The 22,033-nt window shown below is 43.9% G+C and overlaps 1 protein-coding gene across 3 annotated transcripts in view; it reads left to right on the forward strand.

Annotated features, from left to right (window-relative positions):
* Glut4EF (Glucose transporter 4 enhancer factor) overlaps positions 1–22,033 on the forward strand; it is a 59,117-nt gene that overhangs the window by 24,918 nt on the left and 12,166 nt on the right. For all 3 annotated transcript variants that reach the window (XM_034332327.2, XM_034332329.2, XM_034332330.2), the window contains exons 3-5: positions 9,941–10,158; positions 10,649–10,968; positions 12,687–12,758. In XM_034332327.2, the coding sequence (XP_034188218.2) occupies positions 9,941–10,158; positions 10,649–10,968; positions 12,687–12,758 (610 nt within the window). The remainder of the gene's footprint in view (positions 1–9,940; positions 10,159–10,648; positions 10,969–12,686; positions 12,759–22,033) is intronic.

The following is a 22,033-nucleotide window of genomic DNA, read 5'->3' on the forward strand; positions in this document are numbered from 1 at the left end:
TGGTTGCCGATCGTTAGACCGTGAATGCACCCTCGCCGGACACCTGTCCCTCGCCTTTCCACCACACGCAGCCCGTCGAAATGCTTTCCTCTCTCACCCTCGACGAACGTCGTGGAATCCGATACAACTGTCGCGATTGACCGGTTAGGGAAGCGTTTCATAGGATACGTCGGGTTGTTGAATTTATCTGATCTCGAAGGAGACGGTGCTTTGACCTTTAAACAGGGTTAGATGGTCTGATGCTGTCTTTCTCTCTTGCTTTTTAACCCTCGGAAGACGAATGCTTTGTGACTGATGCGGTAAACGGATATAGCGTCGCTTTGATTCACAACAATGTCATATTATAATTGTATATGAAATTTAAAATATACTTTCTCGTGTGAAGCCTGTCCAGCAAGGCTGTTAAAGGTTGAACAATAAACGTGAATTATTCTGTTGCTAGAGATCTCGATGGCATGAGAGGTAAACAGCTCGTTCGTGCCATAAGGGGATGAATATTAATTTACCCTTGGGTGCTATATTCAGGTTTTTCTAAAGTGGATGCTAGCTTGCTTGGTAGAAAGAGTTAGTACGTCATAGGATAAGCTTTAATGATGCTTGCATTTAAGCTCATTGAGCTTAAGAAAGAAAATATACTTACCAAAATCGAGAGAAGATTTATAGTTTACTAAAACTCAGTTTCTTGACCCATTAGCATTTCCATGAAGGACATCAGTATCGTGACAACCGAAATAGGGAGCAAAGGACGCGTCGTGTTGGTTTTGCGCGACGAAAGGTCCTCGAATTCACGTTTCTACCCACCTACGACTGAAGATCCCTATCTTTTCGTATAAAATCTCCTTTTCTTTCCTTCGTTCCAACCTTCTGTCTAGCTCTTTCTTTCGTGCCCGTACCCTCTTCTACCCTCATTTCCCGAGAGGGGTGTATAACAGAAGGCTGTTCCATGACCGACGACCGATGCCAACGACCTCCTCGACTTTTCGTTTTTCTTCTCTCCTCTTCTTTTTTTCTTGGGTAAAGTCGTGCGCGAACCGAGCCCTCGAAGATCCTTTCACAAAGGACTAGCGGCATGGAAGGGATGGGAGAGGAAGGGTAATGGTGACGTGTAACGTCCGGTGGCCGCTTTGGGGCGTAGTTACGCAGGTAGACGGCCGACGTTGGTGTTTTTGGCCAAGGCTGCAGCTGGCCATGGCACGACCTGCCCCACGTGAAAGGAAAGGTCACCGAAGAGAAATCGAATGCCTTTCGAATCTCCACGGTATCGATGACGAAAGCATATGCGTCCAACTACCTCCTTAACGAGACCTTGCGTCCGGCCAAGGATCCTCGCAAAATACATTGCGGTGATTGGCCGTGTTCCTTGCTACATTCTACAGGATGTCACAAAAGTGGTGTAAAAAATGACATTTTTAACATTCCAACAATCATTCAAATGCTACATTCAGAAACACCTTTCAACTTGACAGAAATCCCGTAACAATCCATCCTCCCTTAGCACCACGTCATCATAATAAATTCCTTCCACTCAAGCAATCCATAAAAGAAAGCAACACCATGACGCATGGGTGTTTCGCTGAGGAAAATTCAAGTTACAATAACGGCTGTTCAACCGTGGAAGACGAATAACCCGAGCCATCCACGTAGCTTCTTCTTTCATCGTTGGAACGGGGCTCGGTTTCGTTCGGTTTGCCCTTTCACACGCAAGCGTGCACGCGAAGAGGGCCTGCCAATCGCTGCAACTCGCTTGTAAATTAAGCAAGACCGGGCTTTTCTCACGTAACGAAACCGTAAACGATCCTCTTCGGGAGCGTGACACCTCCTCCTTTTCTCTTTAATATCTGTCTGCTCCATACTTGGCAATTATTACTGAAACGACGTGCAGCATAGTTTCATTTCGATGTAACTCCTAAATGATACTTTTGCCCTTTGAATTCATCTCGCAAAGTGGGTGAAAGTAACAGATTATTCTGTCACATATATATATATCGTTTTTACGCGTGGTGAAGGTCCAACAGGCGAGGAAGTAACGATTACAGGAACAATTCGAAACACGGTCGTAATAACTGAAAGTTTCTGCTGCGGCAACGGGTGCAGTGAGTCAGTAGGTTAGCTTACGTAATTTCGACCAGCAATCTGTGCGGGTGAAGAGGAGGTGGAGGCCGACTTTGCGCGGAATTAGGTCGATCAATACCGTGGCATTTATATGGGTCAGGTGCAGTAGCACGTTCTGTGTATGCGAGCTAGTCCCCTTTCCGGTACCTAGCAACCCGCCCAGCAGCCATCCCCCAGGACTCGATGTCCTGTTTCGATCTATCCTCCGCTCTTCCGTCCCCTGACCCCGTCGGTCCATTTATCGGTCGCGCGTGAACGCGTTAATCGAGTCCAATCAACTCGTCGATCTTGGTCTGTCTTCTTCAGTTAGAACTCGAATGCTGTCGTTAACCCTTTGAGCAGGGAGTAATTTCTACTAAACTCACTGCTTTCAGTGAATAGTTATACTATCTTATATAAGATGGTTTCATAAGTGAAAGTGCTGAAGTTACATCGTTGTATATCTCTTTAATTCAATTTTGCACTATCATCAAATGTAAGTTCCATAGAACCCTATACGTCAAGGGTTAACGTGATGATGTTTGCGTAGCCGATAAAGTAACGTTTGAAAAACAGGATCCATTAGGCGTCGCAGCTATTACAGCCATGTGAACCATTATCGAGCATCGTACTGCTAATGAAGCTCTTTCGTGTTCTCAGTTATTCGTGTCCACCAAGATAAGGAGCCGAAAAGCATGCTAATTGAAAATAAATGCGTTTCGTCGTCCGGCCCAGTCCATGTATAGCCAGGCCCAAGCTTCTTTGCGTTGTAAACACAGCAAATTGCTTGTTAACACCAATATATTCTAGCTCAAGGGAAGACAAATAGTTCCACGTTGTTTAGCCCTCTATTATTTTCATTCGTTTGCTTTGACGAAGAAGCTTCTTGTTGCGTTTCTAGGAATCGTACGCCACGGGCTAAATCTAACCATTATTCGTATTGTGCAACCAGTGAGTGGATGAAGATCTTCGTTTATAAATATGCGAGACACCGTGAAAGAATTTTCACCGCGTTTGCGTTCCGAGAGTTCGAAATTTGGACAGAATATTTATTTGACCCAGGTTTCACCGACGAACGAAACTCGCATTTTTTCGCGCGAAAGAGATTCAGAGTTTCTGAGGTATTTCGTGAACGGTTAACTGGACTTTCACTTGCGAAATAGCTAAAGTAAGGTGAACGATTTATGACGCTTACGATGGTGTATGAATTCGGACCATTAAGACGTCGTGACTGAGAGGAATATTTCACAACAGACAGGGAAATTGCTGTATGCACGAGGCATATAATAGTGTATTTAAAATACCTCTACTTTCAAAGGCACGATCGTATTACTTAAGACAAATTTGTATGGTTTCAAGGTGCAATTGCGATGACAGAAAAGACATGTCTACTGCTCATTGAGGCTCTAAAGTAACTATTAATGTACAATACTGAGCACAGTAGTAGGCTCAACTTAACATAATTTACTAATAATGCCATCATTAGTACTTTTAGAATGAACTAACCTTGGAATACTCCACTTGTAATTTAACCCCCGGATAAAAAAAATGAATACCCAAATTTCAAATACCTAGATCGGCATAACTGAATCAAATGATTGACCCTAACGGTTTATTACTCGCAAGGTTGACCGGAGAAAGTTTTAAAGGTTAATTGACCTAGAACAATCCGTTGTTGACCAAGCTATCAAAGGAAGTTACACAAGGCCGAGAGTCAGGACGAGGCTACGACGGGAAACGTTAGAACGTGGACTAGGCCGATGACGGTGTGCAACCTAGACACAGAGAGTAGCCAAGGTCTCGAGCAACAAAATATGCCAACAGGCGCGATCTTGACCTACACGGAGCACTAGCAGATGTCATTTTTGTCTCGCGAAACCTTCTGTCTTGGCTTTCGGCGCGATCCATTCGTACAATAGTTGTTTCATCTCTTTTTTTCTCTCTTTTTTTTACGACCGGCATAAAATACGAGCGTTTGCGGTCTGACATACGGTAGCCTCGTTCAATGTCTCCGACGTTTGCTGAGACAACAGTGGTCACAATTGAAATGATGAACGACCAGTTGATCTTGACTCTTTCTCATTTTGTCGCTCATAAATTGCACTCGCGATTGTGTGAGATGCGAATACGAAACTTTGCAGAATTTCCTGTCGATCCTCACGATGTTTATAATTGTTACTTGATTTGTTTGCAGTAAGTGACTAGCAAAACTTAATTTTCAACCCCTTTGAATAAAAATTAAAACTGAATTTTATTCACTTTCTGGAAAGATTAGCTCATTATTTTCTATCTTCCACGCCGAGACAAAACTGAGACATTGAAAAAGGAATAGCGACCTTCATTTCGTAGTCAAGGCAAAGTGACAAGGGTTCGAGCAGGGCAGGGATCGGTGTAAAAAGTTGAACCGCAATCACAGGGTAGGGAACAGGGGGTACGCGAGGGGTTCGACGGTGGTACAGGAGGGTGGTTAAGGTGGTCCAACAAATAGTAGGTCGTGCCAGGCTAGGGCCACGGATCTAGGTCGATCGATACAGCTACGTACCTAGCGGCGCGGAGACGCATCGTTTAAATGGGTCAGGTACACGAACAGCCACGCGCATCGTTTTCGTCCTTCCTGTTTTTCCGTTTCCTCCACCCACCTTCCCTTAGCTTTCCTTTCTCTCTCGAAGCTCGTGGATCGGTCGTTCCTTCTTTTCCTTTCTCTTACTCCAACTTTTCCCCTTTCTTGGCCGAGTCTCGCATCGACCAGACCTCATCTACGTTGCCGAGGATGCACGTGCCAGCACGCGGATCATACCTGTTGTAGTACTTGGCAACCGCTGCTACTTGTTGAGATGGAACAGCGAAGGTAGTGGTAGAAAAAGAAGGAGGATATTCGAGGGGTGAAACAGAAGAAGAAGAAGAAGAAGAAGAGGGCTCTGTGACAACGCTCTTGGCCCTCTCCCGCTTCGAATGGTCAAGGGGTGGGTCACTCTCTATCCACCGGCGAATCTGGGACAATGAAACGAGAGCAGTACACGTGCACCAACACCGACGCAATGCGCTGTATGCACACGGACCGTATACCTGTGTAAGCGTGCGCGAACGCGGTGCGAACTTCGAAGACCTTGCCTGCTAAAACTCTTCCGCCGGGGGACACCGTTGCATTTGGCCAACGCTTTTGTTTCAATGACGATGAGTCGGGGGATTTTAAACACGGAACAAGCGATTAAATGGATGACCTTGCACTTTGGGGTGTAGGGTTTGTTGAGATTGAAGATTGAAGGACCATGATTGTAATTGGTTTTTGATCCATTTCATCCATCACTGCTTTTGATTCCATACGGATTTTGATCTATTGAGTTTTAATCGTTGGACAGCGAATACGACATGAACAGTGGTTGAGGTATTTCTCGGGAACAAAGAGAGCCACTAAATTAGAGGTTTGTGTACAGTAGATGGTATCTGACGATGAAGACAGAAAACTCTGAACGAGTTTTGCCATTTATCAATTATGAGAGAAATTGAGTTAGCAGAGCTTGCTTCGAGCTTGATAAAGCGACGTGCCTGATTAATGGCTGTGTCTTCTGTCTGAGGATGTTGATCTAGAGATAAGAAGTCTGTTCTATCAGTATTTCTCGATTCAAATAATACAACGATTTCTAGCAGTCCTGTAAAGAAGACACGACATGTGTAGTACTTGTTCGAAAGGAAAAGTAAAGAGACGTGTAAATTTCAGAAGACTTCCGATTTTTCTTCAAATATTTAACTTATACCCAATAAAAAGAACAGAATTATGTTTACACGTCCTGTGGATCGTTGTAAGCCCCACAGTTCTATTTAGGGCGCGTTTCCATCGATTCGTAAGCCCCGCTGCGCGCTGCAGGCCGGATTTACTGAAACCCCCATGCGAGGCAGAGGACACGGAGGCAACGGAGGGGACCTCCGTTTCGCGGTCGTAAATTCCAAGCCGGCGTAATCGGGGGAATCGGGTCAGCGAATAGGGTCGTAGTCGAAATCAGGTTGTCCGGGTTGTCCTGCGGTGGAGAATCAGGTCGCTCGATAGAGGCCAGTCGGTAGCCGGCTACCAAGTTCCCGTATCCACTCAACTGACCCCGTCGTGTTTGGCTCTGTAACCCGGATATCGCGTTATGGAAGCGGATCGATGCACTCGCCACGCGTGCCTTATGGGGTGCAGGTCATCCTCGTGCGCCTAGACGCCGGGAAAAACCCGTTTCGTGTCTCTCCTGCTTCCCCCAAGCGGTGTTTTCCACCGACCGCATTTTCGACGAAGCCGAGAGAGAAGAGTTCCCGTTGCGCACGCGATCTCACCAAGCAGCACACGATCAGTCGCGTGTTTCTCGATTACGCTTGCAAAAGAGATGCCGGCTCGTTCACGCGGTGGCTGGTGCACCCTTGGACGACGCGTGCTGGAAGCCGGTTTGTGCGAGTAGAGAGAGGATCTGCTTGGGAGGGCTACGAGATGACCGGCCGGCCGGCTGCCAACGACACACACACTCTTCTTGGTTTCTCGCGTGGCATACACACGAGTCGCTGACCTACTTGTCCATCCACGAGCCGATGCAAAATATGGATCAACGCGTTTCCCGACCCATATAACGCGAAGTGCATTATCACGGTGTTATCTGGGCCAACCGCGATCCTGTACTCCGGGACCCGGACACGGAACAGCTTTTCCTCTTTACGCCCGCCTCTCACCGTCTAGTAGGATCAACGTGATCGCTGCGGGACAGATAGATCGAAGATGAAGCGACGCATACTGTACGTAACACATTTGTAATCGCGTGTATCCATGTAGGGAGTGGTTGTGCGTGTATATGAAGTACATGGAGGTACTTGAGTTGCGGTATGTTTGGAACTTGAAGTAGACATAAATTAGAGGGCGTAGTAAGCATTTATTTTAGTTGGGCAGTAATAAGCAAAGGTTACAGTGATATGAGCCCGATCTCTAAACACGCGTGCTGAAAATTAGCTTTTTTTAATCATTGAATTTCATTACAATGCAACTTGTTAATGGAGTCAATTTAAATGAATTGCATAATCAAACACTTCATAGCCGTGAGGCTAGAACAGTGATTCATAGTAGGACTCTAAATACTAAGTTAATATTTACTTGACTTATTAGATATTATTTATTCAGTAATAAATTAATACTTAACTAGTTTCCGTGTTAACTTTCTCAGTTTCTATTCATTAACAAATTGTAAAATACTATGAAGTACGTAATCAGTGCCTGCTTAGGAAGATAAGCATCGGATTAAACATTTTAATTCTGCTACTTTTCTTTTTAATTCATTGCAACATTAAATTTGTAGTAATAATGTATTGTTAAATTATTAAACTTATTAACTTTCGAAAAAAGCAACGTGCATGCAAATTGCGAAAAAGCGCGCGAAATCTTTTGAAAGGGAACGATCGATCGAAACTCAGGTATTCTCACGCTCCAATTTTTTTCTTTCTTCGAGCCGGCTCGTTCGCCGCGCAATTAGCACGCAACGCGAGTGCCGAAGGAAAAGAAAAGGGAGAAAACACGACGTTAGAAGATTATCCCCGTCCACCTTGACTACGTCGATTGACTCTCGCGACCAAGTACAAGGCGACTAAGTATCGGGAGCATTGCTATCGGGGCAATTTACTTTCTCTTTCGTTTTTACCGAGCGTCTTTGCCAGCTAGTCGACCCGCACGACGCTCAGCGTCTCTTTAATTAGAGCGGCAACAGCCGGGATAAGCGGTTTTTAACACGACAACTACTTTAACACTGAACGTTCGTCAACGCGACTAAACAACAACGATTCTCTGTGTACTGAACTCTGTAAATCATTATTTTCTACCGAAACTTTCAAAATGTTTTGTTGCAATTAAACCAGTTCCAACGATTACCACGGAACGAATTCTTGGTTCTGCTTCGCAGTTATCTTAACGGTACCACCCATGGTCTCTCTAGGTCCACCGTTTCTCTTTTCCCGTAACTCTGACTCTATTTCCAAGCTACACAACTCTTCTTTCTCCCTCGTTACCTTCTACTTTATACCTGTTGCAATTCGACGGCAATTATCGAGCAATTGGCAGCTCTAGTCCGGGGCTGGACTTTCATGCGCTCAGCCTTCGAATCGAAAAGCGGGACAGCAACGGTGCCTACTCTACGAACGAGGAGGGGGAGGAGGTATTACTTTCGAAATACCGTCTAGTTCGTGCGTCATTCCCGTTGGTGTGCTCGCTAAACGCGACGTTTCACTTTCGACTCTCGATGGTACCGGTCCGAGCGGAACGACTAAGCGGCGCGGCGGCCTTGACTACGCGTCGTTTCCCCTCGTCACCCCTCCCCGCCGAAAGGCATAGAAAGAGATATATATTACACTGGTACACCGTGTGTCCTTCGCGTACATACGTGTCAGCCTGCCGACAACGGAGCCCACCTTCTGTTCCGTATGCCTGCTGCTCGACCAGCAAGACCCGAATAGGCCGCCATGAAAGTTTCAGAGAAAGAGGCTCGCGAGAAGGTGAAACCTGGTGGCTGGGTTTCTAGAAAGTCCGCGAGAACCATCTTTGCTGGCTCGTTCTTTGATTTCGCAACGGTTTTTCTTTCGCCTGCAATTGGACTCGCCTCGAAGTTGCTCTTTAACGTCGATGAGTCTTTGTCACGATGATCTGTTTCGAAAATACGATATCAGCTATCTATACGGTTATGACTTGGGACCGTCTGACAATCTATATCGATTTTATTATTCCGTTGGAGTAATTGATACCCGATCAGTACGGATAACGAGGAAAATTTACCCCGTAATTTCCTAGAAAGTCAGGGTTTCTATCGATCACACGGTGTCAAATATCCTGCGACGAACATTCGATCTACTGTCGAGTTCGTTTTATCAGGGGATGTTTCTCGTCCATACATCGAGCTTAAATATAAAACTTAAAACGTAGAGGACTAAAATCTTGATATTCATAACGCAACAATTCATCATTTTCGCGAAATAGTTCTAAATGATCGTGGTCGAACAAAGAGGAACGCGATGGTTCAAGATCGAAAATGAACCTTGCAGATATCCAGGAAACGTACGACGAGTCCGTATACTTTGCGCAGGGTTTTATCTTGGCATCTTTACAGCTTTTCTCGGAAAAAAGTATAATTCACTGCACGTCGTCCGTCAGAACATTACGGTACAACGACCGACCTACGGAATATCGGCTGGCAGAACACTATTTTACGTAATTGCAGAAGCGAGAAATTCCGAGAACGGCCGGCAGCCATCCATTGTTGCTCGGCTTTTTACAGGTGACAGGCTCTTATTGTCAAGGCACGCGTAGGTTCCTCTTTAAAGATGGGGGGAAACACGAGAAAAAAGAGCGCTTCCTCTTGTAAAACGTGCACACTCATCCATTAATTCAGTTACGTTACATGACCAAGCCTAACGTTCGTTGTGTTTTTCATTCTCGTCAAATTGATAGTTTATGCGGTGTTTATGACAAGCAATGTCGTAACGTGGCTTTGAAATAATGTACAGGATTAAGTAATATACGAATTTTCAATGAAACGAACAATGCAATTAACAGTATAATCAAGGAACGGTTCCGTCAAATGACTTAATCGATGAAGATGTTTTAATGATTATCCAGTCACTTCTATAAACTTCGAATAAAAAATAATTCCCCAAAAAATCCTTAAATACAATTTACAATCCTGACCTACTCGAACCTTGTATTTACTTCAATGAATTTTTTTTCTATTCTCTGCTGACTAGTTTTCTACATTTCATTAAACATACCACTTGCTGTAGTTACTCCTACAATACGAAACTCGAGAAGGGGCAATTCAATCGATCTAAGATACGATTACGACCATTTCAGGTCCAGGAAACGACGACCTAGCTCGAGCAACGACTCCGAACGGTCGTACAGCGGTTGGAGCGATAGGATACCCCATGGGTGCGGTCGCGAGGGTTGCCGTACCAACGAGCGGGGCGACTGCATGGACGAATGCACCGCTGCACTGGTGCTTATGTCGCTTTCCTGCTCGCCACACAGTCCTCATAATCCCCTGCCACTTCACTGCCAGCACAATTACGGTCAGTATCACGTGGTGAACGCTTAACCCATGCTTGACGATTTATTTCCAAGCAAGCTTGCTGTTTCATTTTATCGCGACTTTGTGCGTTGAACCGTTATGAAATCATTGTCGTAAAAAGTGACTGAAATTACTAATTGATTTCCAAAGTTGCTTATAGCTGAAGTACAATTCGTACAATAAAAAACCCTGGTATTACTTCTATAAAGATTACACAATCGGTGAGTAACGCGAATCGAAGCTTCAAAGTGCCACAACGTCTGGCACAATACCTATCTAATCATCAACGACCACGAACAAACATGACGTTCAATTAATCGTCATGATTCATATCGATCTGGGTATGCATTCATTTAGACGACGGACAAAATTTGCTTTTACCCCATTCCACCCTGAAGGATCGACCACCACAAGTGATTGGTGGTGAACAAATAAAGCAATCTACGTGACATGTGAATTAATTAAAAGTCTGTCTGCTTTGTCGTAATAAGGTTCCTGGGGAGGGCGAGGAGGAGGGGGTGGCGGCGTGGTGGTCGGCTCACCGGGTGTTGGTGGCACGTCGAACAGCAGCAGCAGCAGCAGCAGCGGGGCTTCATGGCGGAGTGGCACCCCTAGTCCACCCCTGAGCGACGAAGGAGCACCGACAACAGGGTCTTTATGGCCGACTTCGGCTCATCCTTCGCACAATCAGCAGCACTACCCTTACAACGCGTCTGGCTCGTCGTCGAGTAGTACCCCCGGCTCGACTACCACCCTGGACGAGGGTATAGTGCCCGATTACCTCGAGGAACAACACCCGCGCAAAAAGAAGGTAAGGATGGTTAGAACAAGCCGGGAAGATTTCAAGCTGGGCGATATCGATCGATTGCGATGGCCTGGTGGCTATCGGGTTATCTGATAAATTCAAGTGCACCTCTCGCGCTGTGTTGCAATGTTAATTCCATAGCTGATGAACTTGGCCTTCGGGTAGCCTAGGCGACTATCTGTCATTTCATCCTCGCAATTCCACGAAGGTTTTTCTCTTCTTCTTTTTTAATCTTTTTTTATTTCTCGTCTGCGTCGTTCGTGACGTGTACGCGGTCGTCGGACGTCAGATTTATATTTAAACCGTTAACAGAGATCGTTTTCGGGGAACATTATCGCTAATATTGGATAATTGTTCGTCTTTTATACTTTGTTCTCTTGTCAATAGCTTCGATTGTTTTGAGGATGATTTTTTTTTTTTATAATGGAAATTAGTTATTCGTATTTATTTCGTTGACTTTCTCGAGTAAAACCAGTAATTCATTGAAGTTTCATCAACGCTCTTAGCAGCTTCGTTCCCTAAGTCTTCATTGACCTTAATCTTCGGGAACCCTATGCGGTCGCGAGATCTATGCTTAGTAAAATCGAGCTGGCGTCTGATTTCAAACGAAGACAAATGATTTGTATAAAAGAGCGAGGCTAGGGAACGTCGATAAAGTAGACGGTTTGCATGAGCAGGGTATTATCATAGTGAACCCCCTTGAGATTCGTTTGGAACTCTAAGGTTATCGCAACTGCGCAACTGCAGTTGGAACGCACAATTAAATCCCTCATAAGGCGTGGCAAACTTATCTGGCCGAACTTAGCTCCTTCCGCATTCGAGACTTACATTTAATTAACGTCAATGAGGCTGATAAAAACGGCGGATTGCGTAAGTGGCTAGCGCAAGTCACGAGCGGGGTGAACCTCAAAGAACATAAACGTGTGAGCGCTAACCTTGATGTAATCTTCGGGGTTGGCAAGGTCAGACTACTATCGGTGTGGAGTTGCATTCACGGATTTACAACATTACATGACATTTTTCTAAAAAGGAACGTGGACTGCTTCAACGATTTGTAACTCTATCGATCCTGCTTCTAGTAATCAGAATACGCGACAGGAAGGAAAGAAGGCAGGGACGAGGGATCGTTCGCGAAAGGTTTTGGCATGAGCATCGGCCCTGACCGGCAAGAAATGTTGCCTCTGCATATATAGTATGAGTCACGAGTCTGTTCGCGTGCTTCGGGGTTAACGCGTAATGTGAGAATTGTTAGATCAAACATATCTCGAACCTTCCTTCTGTTAATATAGAAACATTAATCAATGAAATGGTATTCGAATGGCAGAGTGTACAAGTTTATAGCTTCTCTTATATACAGATAGATTTTAGGTCGTTAATCGTTCGTTGTTAGATAATTGGTTCGTTTCGAAGATGAGAAGACACAGATGGTAGCTAATGAGCGGTCAAATGCATAGGCTAAGAGTACGACTCAGACGTATGCCAAGTCCACACCGATGACATAAGCGTCGACCGAGCCAAGGATGTAAACACGCGCGGCGATTTTCGGTATTTCGTAAGATGGCTAACAAGTTAAACCTTGAGGTATTATCGCCGCACTCTAAACTTAGGTACGAGTCGAGCGAGCATGTCGACGGAAAATCGGTTCGGCGGGGTACGAAAATAGCTAAGCTCAGCCCCACGAAGGTCTACCACCTTGCTAAGGCGCTCCCCTTATGGTTTTCCAGATCCGAGCGAAAGTGAACCACGACCCGATCGAAAATGAAGTGGCAAACAGCGCGATCTACGAAAGCGAACAGGTAAGTCTGACTCCTCTGTTTTTTGTATTCGAAATTCTTGTGAAGAAAACAGGTATCATTATATTACAAGCAACAAAAATCTATATTTTCAATTTTAAACTAAGTGGTTAGGCAGGTAAAGTTTCTTTGATCGAACGGCAAGGTCGATTGTTTTCGCAAAACACGATTGAACTTTCCTGATAGATTAACTAAAAACTATTAACAATCTATCATCATATGAGGATAATAATCAAAATGATTCTAACAGCCTATCATTACGGTATTCGAAACCTCATCTTCTTCCATTACGCTTAAAAACCAATCACCGAAGTCAATCAACTTTCGAGCGCGTCTAGTAGTTCATCCTTTTACAAGTCCGACTTATAAATGCCAAGAGTAACATCCCGAAGAGCGCGAAAAGTGTTCGTAACCCAGTTAGCCGAAGGTTCCTGCTACTTTCACCGACCGCGAAGTCGACTTCGGCCCATTCATCTGCCGGCTTTGAAGAACGCGACCCGGTCAAAGTACCGTTTGGATTCCCCGCGTGGTAACCGCGGCATCGAGAGCCGTGCACCAAGCATGCAGCCGTGGCGCATAATTTTCGACCAGCTCCATGACCAGCTGTGGCACTTTCACTGACTACAAGCGTATCCTCCGCGCGCACCTGACCTAATTGACCGAACCAAAGATATCTGTGCAGCTTCAACGGCCTTGGTTATGAAGCTGCTAATTTTTCGATTAAACCTGGCAAGAAAGTAAATATTCCTTCCCATGTAAACGTTCGTGAAGAGTCGAAGAGAAGGGTGGGTAGGAAATCGATCGTAGATCCCATGTGATAGCAATCCAAGGCGGAGCTAATATCCTTTGATCGTCGACGTAACCAAAGGGAATTATCACTATAGTGGGCAGTTCTTTATGCATTCTATATCTATTTTCCTCGATATAGCACACAGTAATCCTGGTGATAACGGCGGTGCTTATATGTTTGCATTCGATAGGTGGTGGCATTGATGTTATCGCGGCAACATGAGCTTTCGATGAAATTTGTCTGCAATACGCAACTGGAGGCGGAAGAGAGATTCAAGGTCTTTTCCTCGTTTCGTATTATTATAACAACTCCCTTGACTCAATTGTGCAAAAAATTGACTTTCAAACAAATGAATATTACGGGGTGTGTCAAATTGATGCTTATCAAGCGATATGTTAATTGGAGTGACCTACTGGAGTTTCATCCCGTAACCTTGCCCCTTCCAGTCAGTATTTTTAACACTCATCGAGTGTCCCCAAGCTATTCCAATTAGGGAGGAACGCGAATAACTTTCATTCAGTTCGAACATAGGTCAGATGCTTGGTCGCTCAAGTTTCGCAACAAATCGAGTATTCGCACAGACAGGAAGTCGAAGAGATCGAATTATAGGACCGATTCAGGTGCGCGCCCCTGTCATCGCCCCTCCGGTGGCGCGTTTTTTCTCGTCGTTCGTGATTTTCGTCACCACGAAAAGTTGGATCGTATCCGAACATATCCGTTTCCTATACCAGCATCCATGCGCGTCTGCGCAGAACCTTGCTAGCACGACGGACGCCTCCGCATGGACCTAGATCTCTAGCCGCGAGAACCGGCGCCGGCGTTGCACCGCGTCGCAATGCACACCACGTGACGTCATCGGTGGCACGTGCCTCTCTCCTTGCCCGCCACCACTCCGCATTTATCCGCCGTGCAACGTTACTCGGCGGGGGTGAGCGGAGGGTCGGTGGCACGAGGGGCAAGCGGGAGGATGGGGGGAGGCAGTAGTTAAGGTCACCGTGGCCCTGACTGCACGCGCGCGAAATAATATCCGTGTGCAAGTCGGTGCAGCTGTATGGGTCAATACGCGAACGCGCGAGCGCATAGAACGCACTGCCGGAAGATTTATTTCTAGTTCTATGGCAACTACTCTGCCACTCTTTCCATCGATAGCCATATCACGGGGCCTTGAGGCGAATTCGAACCGCGGGCCTTGACCATAGCCTCGACAAGCTCCACCGTCCTCTCGGCTACCCTTGCCTCTGTCGCGGGGGTGGGTGTGTTAGGTGGGTTACGAAGTGACCTAGAATCACTGCGGCTCGTGTTACGCGTGTGCTTCGCTCGAAACGCGCTGGAATGAAAGCTGCAACGTTTTTAAACGTTTAACTGTAACATCTCGACGGAGAGGCGTTACGTATTGGTCTTGAAACGAAAAAAAAAGAAAACGCGATCTTCATCTTTAAGTATTTCACGAAGCACCATGCGGATGTATGACCGTGAATCAAATATTTTATGATTCTCTATCTTGCGAAACTGTGCGTAATACTATATGCCCTCTTGTTCGAAGTTGTTTTTAGCTGGCTTGTCATTTGATCGCGGTTACTATTAAATTTAGGAAGCGATTATTCTTTAATTAGCTGAACTTGAATTACTTGATGGACATTTATCTATTTAAACTACTAGGATTCTCTACTAATCCTGAATCAAAAAGACACAGTTTAAAACTCGTACTAGGTTTATTGTTTAATTAAATTCCATGGTTTCATATTTGGCTTTGTCTATTCAACGACGTATGTCGTTTTACAACCGCGTAATATAGTCTGGCAAGGTTTCTGTACATTCTTAAAGTTTCCATCATTATATTTGGATAGCAATTCGCGCAGATAGAGCAACTTCTTTCGACGAATCATACCACCCAGATGAAACATCACATGGTACGAGCATGTAAGATACTTCTAACGAACATTTAATTCTGAAACTAGTCAACGATTGTGTCGCAAATACACACTAGCCTCTATATAATTCCTCGAAGCTCCGCACAATTGCTCGATAACCCGATACTGGTCTAAATTCAAGGCCAGCCTCATCTTCCCGAGAAATCCAAAAATATCTAACGGGACGAAATTATGTTGATGCAATAGCTTCCTTTAAACAACTACAGAGAACGCGGTTATTTCATTTCGTTGCCATCAGGACTAAACGTCTCCAGAAAGCATACCGAGTTTCCTATTCGATAATCAGTTACGTAAACCTATCAGTCATTTGCATAACTCGAGCAAAAGGAAAATTACGTAAAGACCCTCACGCATTTTCCACTCACTTAGCTTTCTTTCGACAGTTTTTTAGAAGTGAATCCGCTTCTTCGAGGAATCAGTAATCAAATAATGATTTAATTTTTTGGAAAATCGAATAATTGAAAGTAGGGATACATAGAGAATCAATAATTTTTTTCTAAAAAATTTACAAACTATCTTCTTAAGGGTTGCTATTATTAAAATTTCTAAAATTAAAAACAAACATTTTACGTGCAAATTTTCCGCGAAATTGTCATTTTATGCTATACAGACTTTACGTTTCGTGTTGCTGACCGTTTTATTAGTTCACGTGAATTTTTATCGAACCCACGCCAAGATATTTCGCGGATGTCCCCCGACACAGACGCGGATGCGGATGTCCCGATTCATTGCCAACGGCGTACACACGTACGCGTACACCTCCAGCTCTGGGATGTCGGGTCGTATTGTGACACGACCGTCTGTCTTACGTAATAACATTGTGTAAACTTCACGTTCACCGTAATGTCTGTCGTACGTATTTTTGTGCGCCCAGCAACAGCGTTAAACCGACGAAAACCAAGTCTGTTCAGCCGGTGCATTCAATTTTTCTTTCTTCTTTTTTTTCTTACTATTCATTCGACTAGACATCATCGTTCAACAGAGATAATTAGCACATTTTTTGAAAACAGTTTTTTGAACCAGACAATAAAGAATAATTTAGCAAAGAAGCAAGTAATAGCTGTAATTAAGACATCTCATAATTGGATTCGCTCGCTGGCATCACTGAGATTGCTTTATCAACGGAAGATTCTCTCTGAATCGTGTGACGTTGACGATTTTTCCACAATAATTGCGTAGCATGCTTGCCGTTCTTGGAACCTCAACAATCGTAATAGCGTTCAAGTTAATCGATTCATTGAATAACTTTTTTTCCTTTTCCTCGATGTGTATTATATAACTGTTACAACTGGACTTGGTCAGCGTGTCCGCTTATTAAGTAAAAACGCGTTCACGATGACCGATCGAGGTTTAATACGTTGGAAACCACATAGAAAGTGAATATTGAGCAACCTTTCCACTTTAATTTGTGTATTTCATTAATTATTGCAAATTGATTTGTATTGGCGTGAATTCGGTTGATAAAGCAAATGGAACCAATTGAAAGAAATTACACAATCACGTAATGCCAAAGCCACTAAATAAATAGGATTTTTCTTTTAAACAATTTTTTGAATGTAATACAAGTCATAGCCAGTTTTTAGTCTGTGGATATTTCTTCTAACAACACGATATATCAATCCGAGTGAGTTACGCGCGAAATGATTCCATTGCTAATAAACGTGGACTGAAATCGCATGATATAAGTGTCTGTGACCATGACATCGACATTACGAGCTACTAGGAAACACGTTCGGTCTTCTTTGTTTTAATTCTTTGTAGCTACGATAAATCGTTTGATTCACGCTTTGCATATTCGATACGAATATATATTTGAAAATGCAGGCACGTAGGAGGCATGGTAGAGCATCGTTAACCAAGGCAACTTTTGCCTGTGCTATATTCTCGAATATCGTTCTGGTTCAGTTTGATCGTTAATCCGCTCACGTGTTAGTTGCTTTTTTCTTAATGCCAGCTCGATAGCGTGAAGAATAATTGATCCACAATTAGAGCATCGTATGAGAAACCCAAATTTAAATCGGACAAATTGGGACTTTAGTCTCGTTGCCAATAAATCTTCATGAAAATCAAAGCGGAAGACTTCTCTACCTATGCTTGCCAACTTACGCCACTCAGCTGCTTAATCTCGGGTCTCAAGATTGCTAGTAGCTCTTGAAGGAATGCATACTAAAAGTAGACAATGCGTGCAAGTTCCTCTTGAGGCCAAGAGACGTGTATTCGTTAAGCATCTCCTTGGAAACTACAACTTTACCGACCTTGAAAGCTTTGACGGTAGGACTAATGAGCGGAGCAGAAGTAGGGAGCCGAGCGTGTGCATACGATCAGCCATTAGAAAACTAGTAGCTGCCCGGAAGGAACGGGAACGCCTCGACGTGACGTTATTTTCCATCGCGGAATTCTTTTTAATTTTGCATTCGTATTGCAAATACTGAGATAATTTGAAATCTTGCCTTCCTTGGATGCTGACAGACGTTTTCATCATAAGGCTGATCACTTATGAATTTATATCATTTGAAAAGTTTTCCAGCTCGTTAGAAATGACTTTACGAAGAAATTATTCTTATTGCCACGAGGTTACACGAGATGAATCGAGATGCAACAGCGGTACATGTCGCATTGCAGTTTGCAATCTCTTATCGACATCGAAATCCTACGTTATGTAATTGATTGTGTAAGAATTACACAGCGTAATGGGTTCTCTGTTAGACGAGATAATTCCTGTTTCATAATCGAACGCACTCGAGCAAAAGTTAACTAGTGCCTTTTATGAACAGGAATCGAAGAGGTCTTCTAAAACACTTGATGTTTCATAGATCTTTTGCTCACTAGTATTTCATAACAAAATTATGTCTATCTATTCGAGCACGTTGAAAGTCATCGTGTGACGAACAATGCCGGGCGCAGGTGTACGGTAGCCGGACAGGCAACGAAGGCGATGGAAGGCGAACGGGTCGAGAAAGGGTTTTGGTTTCGCAGGGGGCCTCGTTAGACATTTTCTGACGGCGAGAGAGAGCAAGTCAAGGCCGCACACTCGCGAATTTCAGCTGGTTACCGAACAGCTGCCGTCGAAGTGGGGATACGAGATACGGTTCCGCCACGTTGTCCTAGGTCCTGGCTATCTTTTTTACGCGCGCCGAATGTACGCGTGTCGGCCATACTGCTCGAGCCACCGGCTTCCTTAACGAGCGATCACCATGCTCGAACCTATAGATATCCATACTGCTGTTGTGTTGACCACCGTCGTATGTACATACTTCTTGCGGAATCATCATCGCTGTCGTGACTTCCTCGCGGCTGGACGGCCTGTGCAACGAGCGCACGCGTGGTATCGACCGTTCGTGGTCTCTACCTTGACCTCCAATGGTGAAGGTAGCTCGAACAATTAGAGCTCTTCATTCGAGACTACCGAGCTCTTATTATTAGATCATCTCGTTATTATAAACATGTAGGTTACCTGATTTTTCTGCTTTAACACTAAATCGATAGCTGTTTTAATGTTAAAATAAGAAGCTACAGTAATACTTCAATATTTTTTCTAAGAACAATCTCTTTTAATCAATGTCCCACTAGTCATTTCTGTTTTCACCTGACATCAACGGTCAGCTGGAGTGCGTAACGCGACAAGGTAGAAAATCACGGACGGTCCTCAAACATCACAGAACAGCATTTACGTAAGCAGTTTCGACACCGTTGGCCGATTGCAATCCTGTAACTTTCTCTCGTATCGATCTCGAGTAGGAAAGTCACATGTATCTGTCGGCTACTTGTCCGTCCGTGAAACGAGCTTATGAAAGAGGAATGTTCGCGGGAAAGGGGAAAGTATATTTCTCTATCGGTAAAAACGCGTTTTCCCTTTTACCCGTCTCTTTAATGCGTCACTGCTAACATTCTACGGAAAATTTATCCGTCGCTTCTGCCGCACGATCGTTTGCATTTCCTGCCCCTGGCACGCGCGTTAACGCGCGGCTCGTAGCCTCGCGTGTAACGTCTCATTAAATTCTCCTCGGTCACCGTGCGTACAATGGGCTCGTTTTTTACGCGCAACTCGACGCGAAGTAACAAGGAATTAGCGTGGCGAGGCTCGAAGTAGAATCTCCTACGGATTTTGCGCCGTCGAAGTGATGCAGTGGTTAAACGTTGGCAAATTTTTCCAAGCACGATACTAAACATCTTTTGTGATCATAAACTTTTCACGAGTATTCATTATTCCAGCATCAAAATGTCCCTTTGTGAAATATCCTTCAACAACAAGATCTGTACCTCTTACATCGATTGCATTCACTCAGTTTTCTTGCTAAATAGTTCACGATTTAGCGCCAGAAGTTGCTGAGCGAGGCAATTTTCAGCGTCAGACGACAGGCAGGCGGTTTCTTCAAGGCAACGGACCTCGAGTAACTGTAAACTGGTCCTAAGACAAGCCGCGCCCAACGTGTTGCTCAACTTCGGTAAACTGAGGAGAACCGGTGTGTCTGGGACATGGCAAGGCCGTTGACAGCGCCAGAGAATCAATCGTTGTCATGGTCGATTAGAAAAATCTACTAGATATGCATCGAATGTATTCTAAATGAAACTGAACTTAATTCTTGATATGCTTTGCAAAAAGGAAAGTATTTCAAAAAAGTGAATATAATATGCAAGATTGTAATATATTGAAGAAGTTAAAAATAATATGCATCTAAGATAAAGAGAAGCACGTATAAATATAGAACAACATTGTTTGCGAATCGAATACACGACATCGATCAAAAACTCCATGTCTCGAAACGAGTCGGTATCATTCACCGATAAGAAAGTGTCGTTGCTCTTATCGCTCTTTTCACGACTTTCACCACGAATTTCAATCTACTACACTCTCCTTTTTTTTCAATTTTCTTTCTTTATTTCTTCTATTTGCGAGACGATCAACTATGGAATCGACTCGTTTAATCAGGAAACTGAAGCGATGCTCGCGAAGGAACGCTTTAAAAATACACAGAGACAAATTCGCACGTGCTGTGCCGAGCAAACACCGTGCAACAGACAGACGTCTAACGCAGTCGACCGAATTTTATTTTTGCAAGTGCTACCAATCGCGTTTATCTCGATCACAAGCAGATCGGACTTGTTTTTCGCATCGGTTCCAAGAAAATTCAAACAGCATCATTGCAATTGTTGATACGAGCCAAACACGAATGTTGGAACAAAAGTGCAATTTTAAATATGCAGAATGTAATTTACGCATTTTAAAAGCAACCAGGTGATGTTAAAAAAATATCGAGCAGTGTAAATATATATTCACAAAAGTTTCTTATTATGGATTAGCAAGATCGATGATAACAAATATTGACCGAGACAGATCCTCGAGCGAGGATCAGACGAAAAATTGCAAATAACCAGCGCAAACATCGTCTGAAGACATTGAATCACCGAATGGTTAAAGTGAAATCGGATAACCGTAACCATTTTTAAAATGGTCATCATTGGAAGATGGAACAGTGGATTTCTATTTATAAGAGGATTCTTAAAAGTGATTCCCATTTACAAAAAACATCCATTTGTTCTTTTAGTGAAGTATATAGATGATGATCGAATAGCAAGCAAAATTATTCGAATTTCCTGGTGTCTCGTTGAAACGAGCGCCTGGCGACCTCAGATTGGATGTTGAACCTTTCCTGTCCGATAGCGAGTGCAGACGTTGCCGTCCAGTTTGGCAATAACAAGTGAGCTTCTCACGATAAGAACTCAAATAAATATTTCTTTCTTTCTACGCACTGGGTTGGCCTTGAAAAACGTCCTTAAACGCTCGCTCGTTGGTTGGCGCACGTTCAAGAACCGGTGAACGGTAACAAGTCGTCGCTTGTCAAACTGACAGCCAAGCTTATCCGTTTGACTGGTCGAACGAGACACAAGAATACATGGAAAAAGTGTCGGGTAAGATATTAAATCCAAAGCTGGTGTATAATCACCGCCAAGATATAGTGAGATCGTAACTTAAACCCTTAAGAATTGACACCGAGTAATGTCGTGGCATTCAGGGCCGTATACTGCAGACTTGTTCATGAGATGCCCTGGTGATTCAGGGCACAATTTGCTACAAGATAAGCCTCAGGGCAGCGATGATCAAAATTACTACTTTGGTTTCTGAAGGATTTTATAATCCTAATACTGGTGTAACCTAACACTCGGAGCATCCTGTACACACACACACAGTCGTTTGCAGTTTGTCTACCTATATAAGATAGGCAGATCCAGGTCACTACAACTGTAATATTAATGTTATTCAAGATCTTCCATCTTCGTTTAATACTTAATTATTCAATTATATTAAACTTGTAATACTGCTCCACGATGACCTTTATATTCAACAGGTATTATTCTTCAATTGAAGTAGAACTGTTGATAAATATGCTTACTGGTGTAATCTGTGTTCCGTATGCTTAACGAGTATCTTCATTAACGCGGTCCAGCGTTTAACAATAATTAAGAATTACGAGAGGCCGAGTCACAAATCTGTATTTTCTAGTGGTAACGGTACTTCCAGTTTCGGCTATTTCACAAAATTGCCACTCGGATCTGAG

The sequence above is a fragment of the Osmia lignaria genome, chromosome 3, assembly GCF_051020975.1.
Source record: "Osmia lignaria lignaria isolate PbOS001 chromosome 3, iyOsmLign1, whole genome shotgun sequence".
NCBI lineage: Eukaryota > Metazoa > Arthropoda > Insecta > Hymenoptera > Megachilidae > Osmia > Osmia lignaria.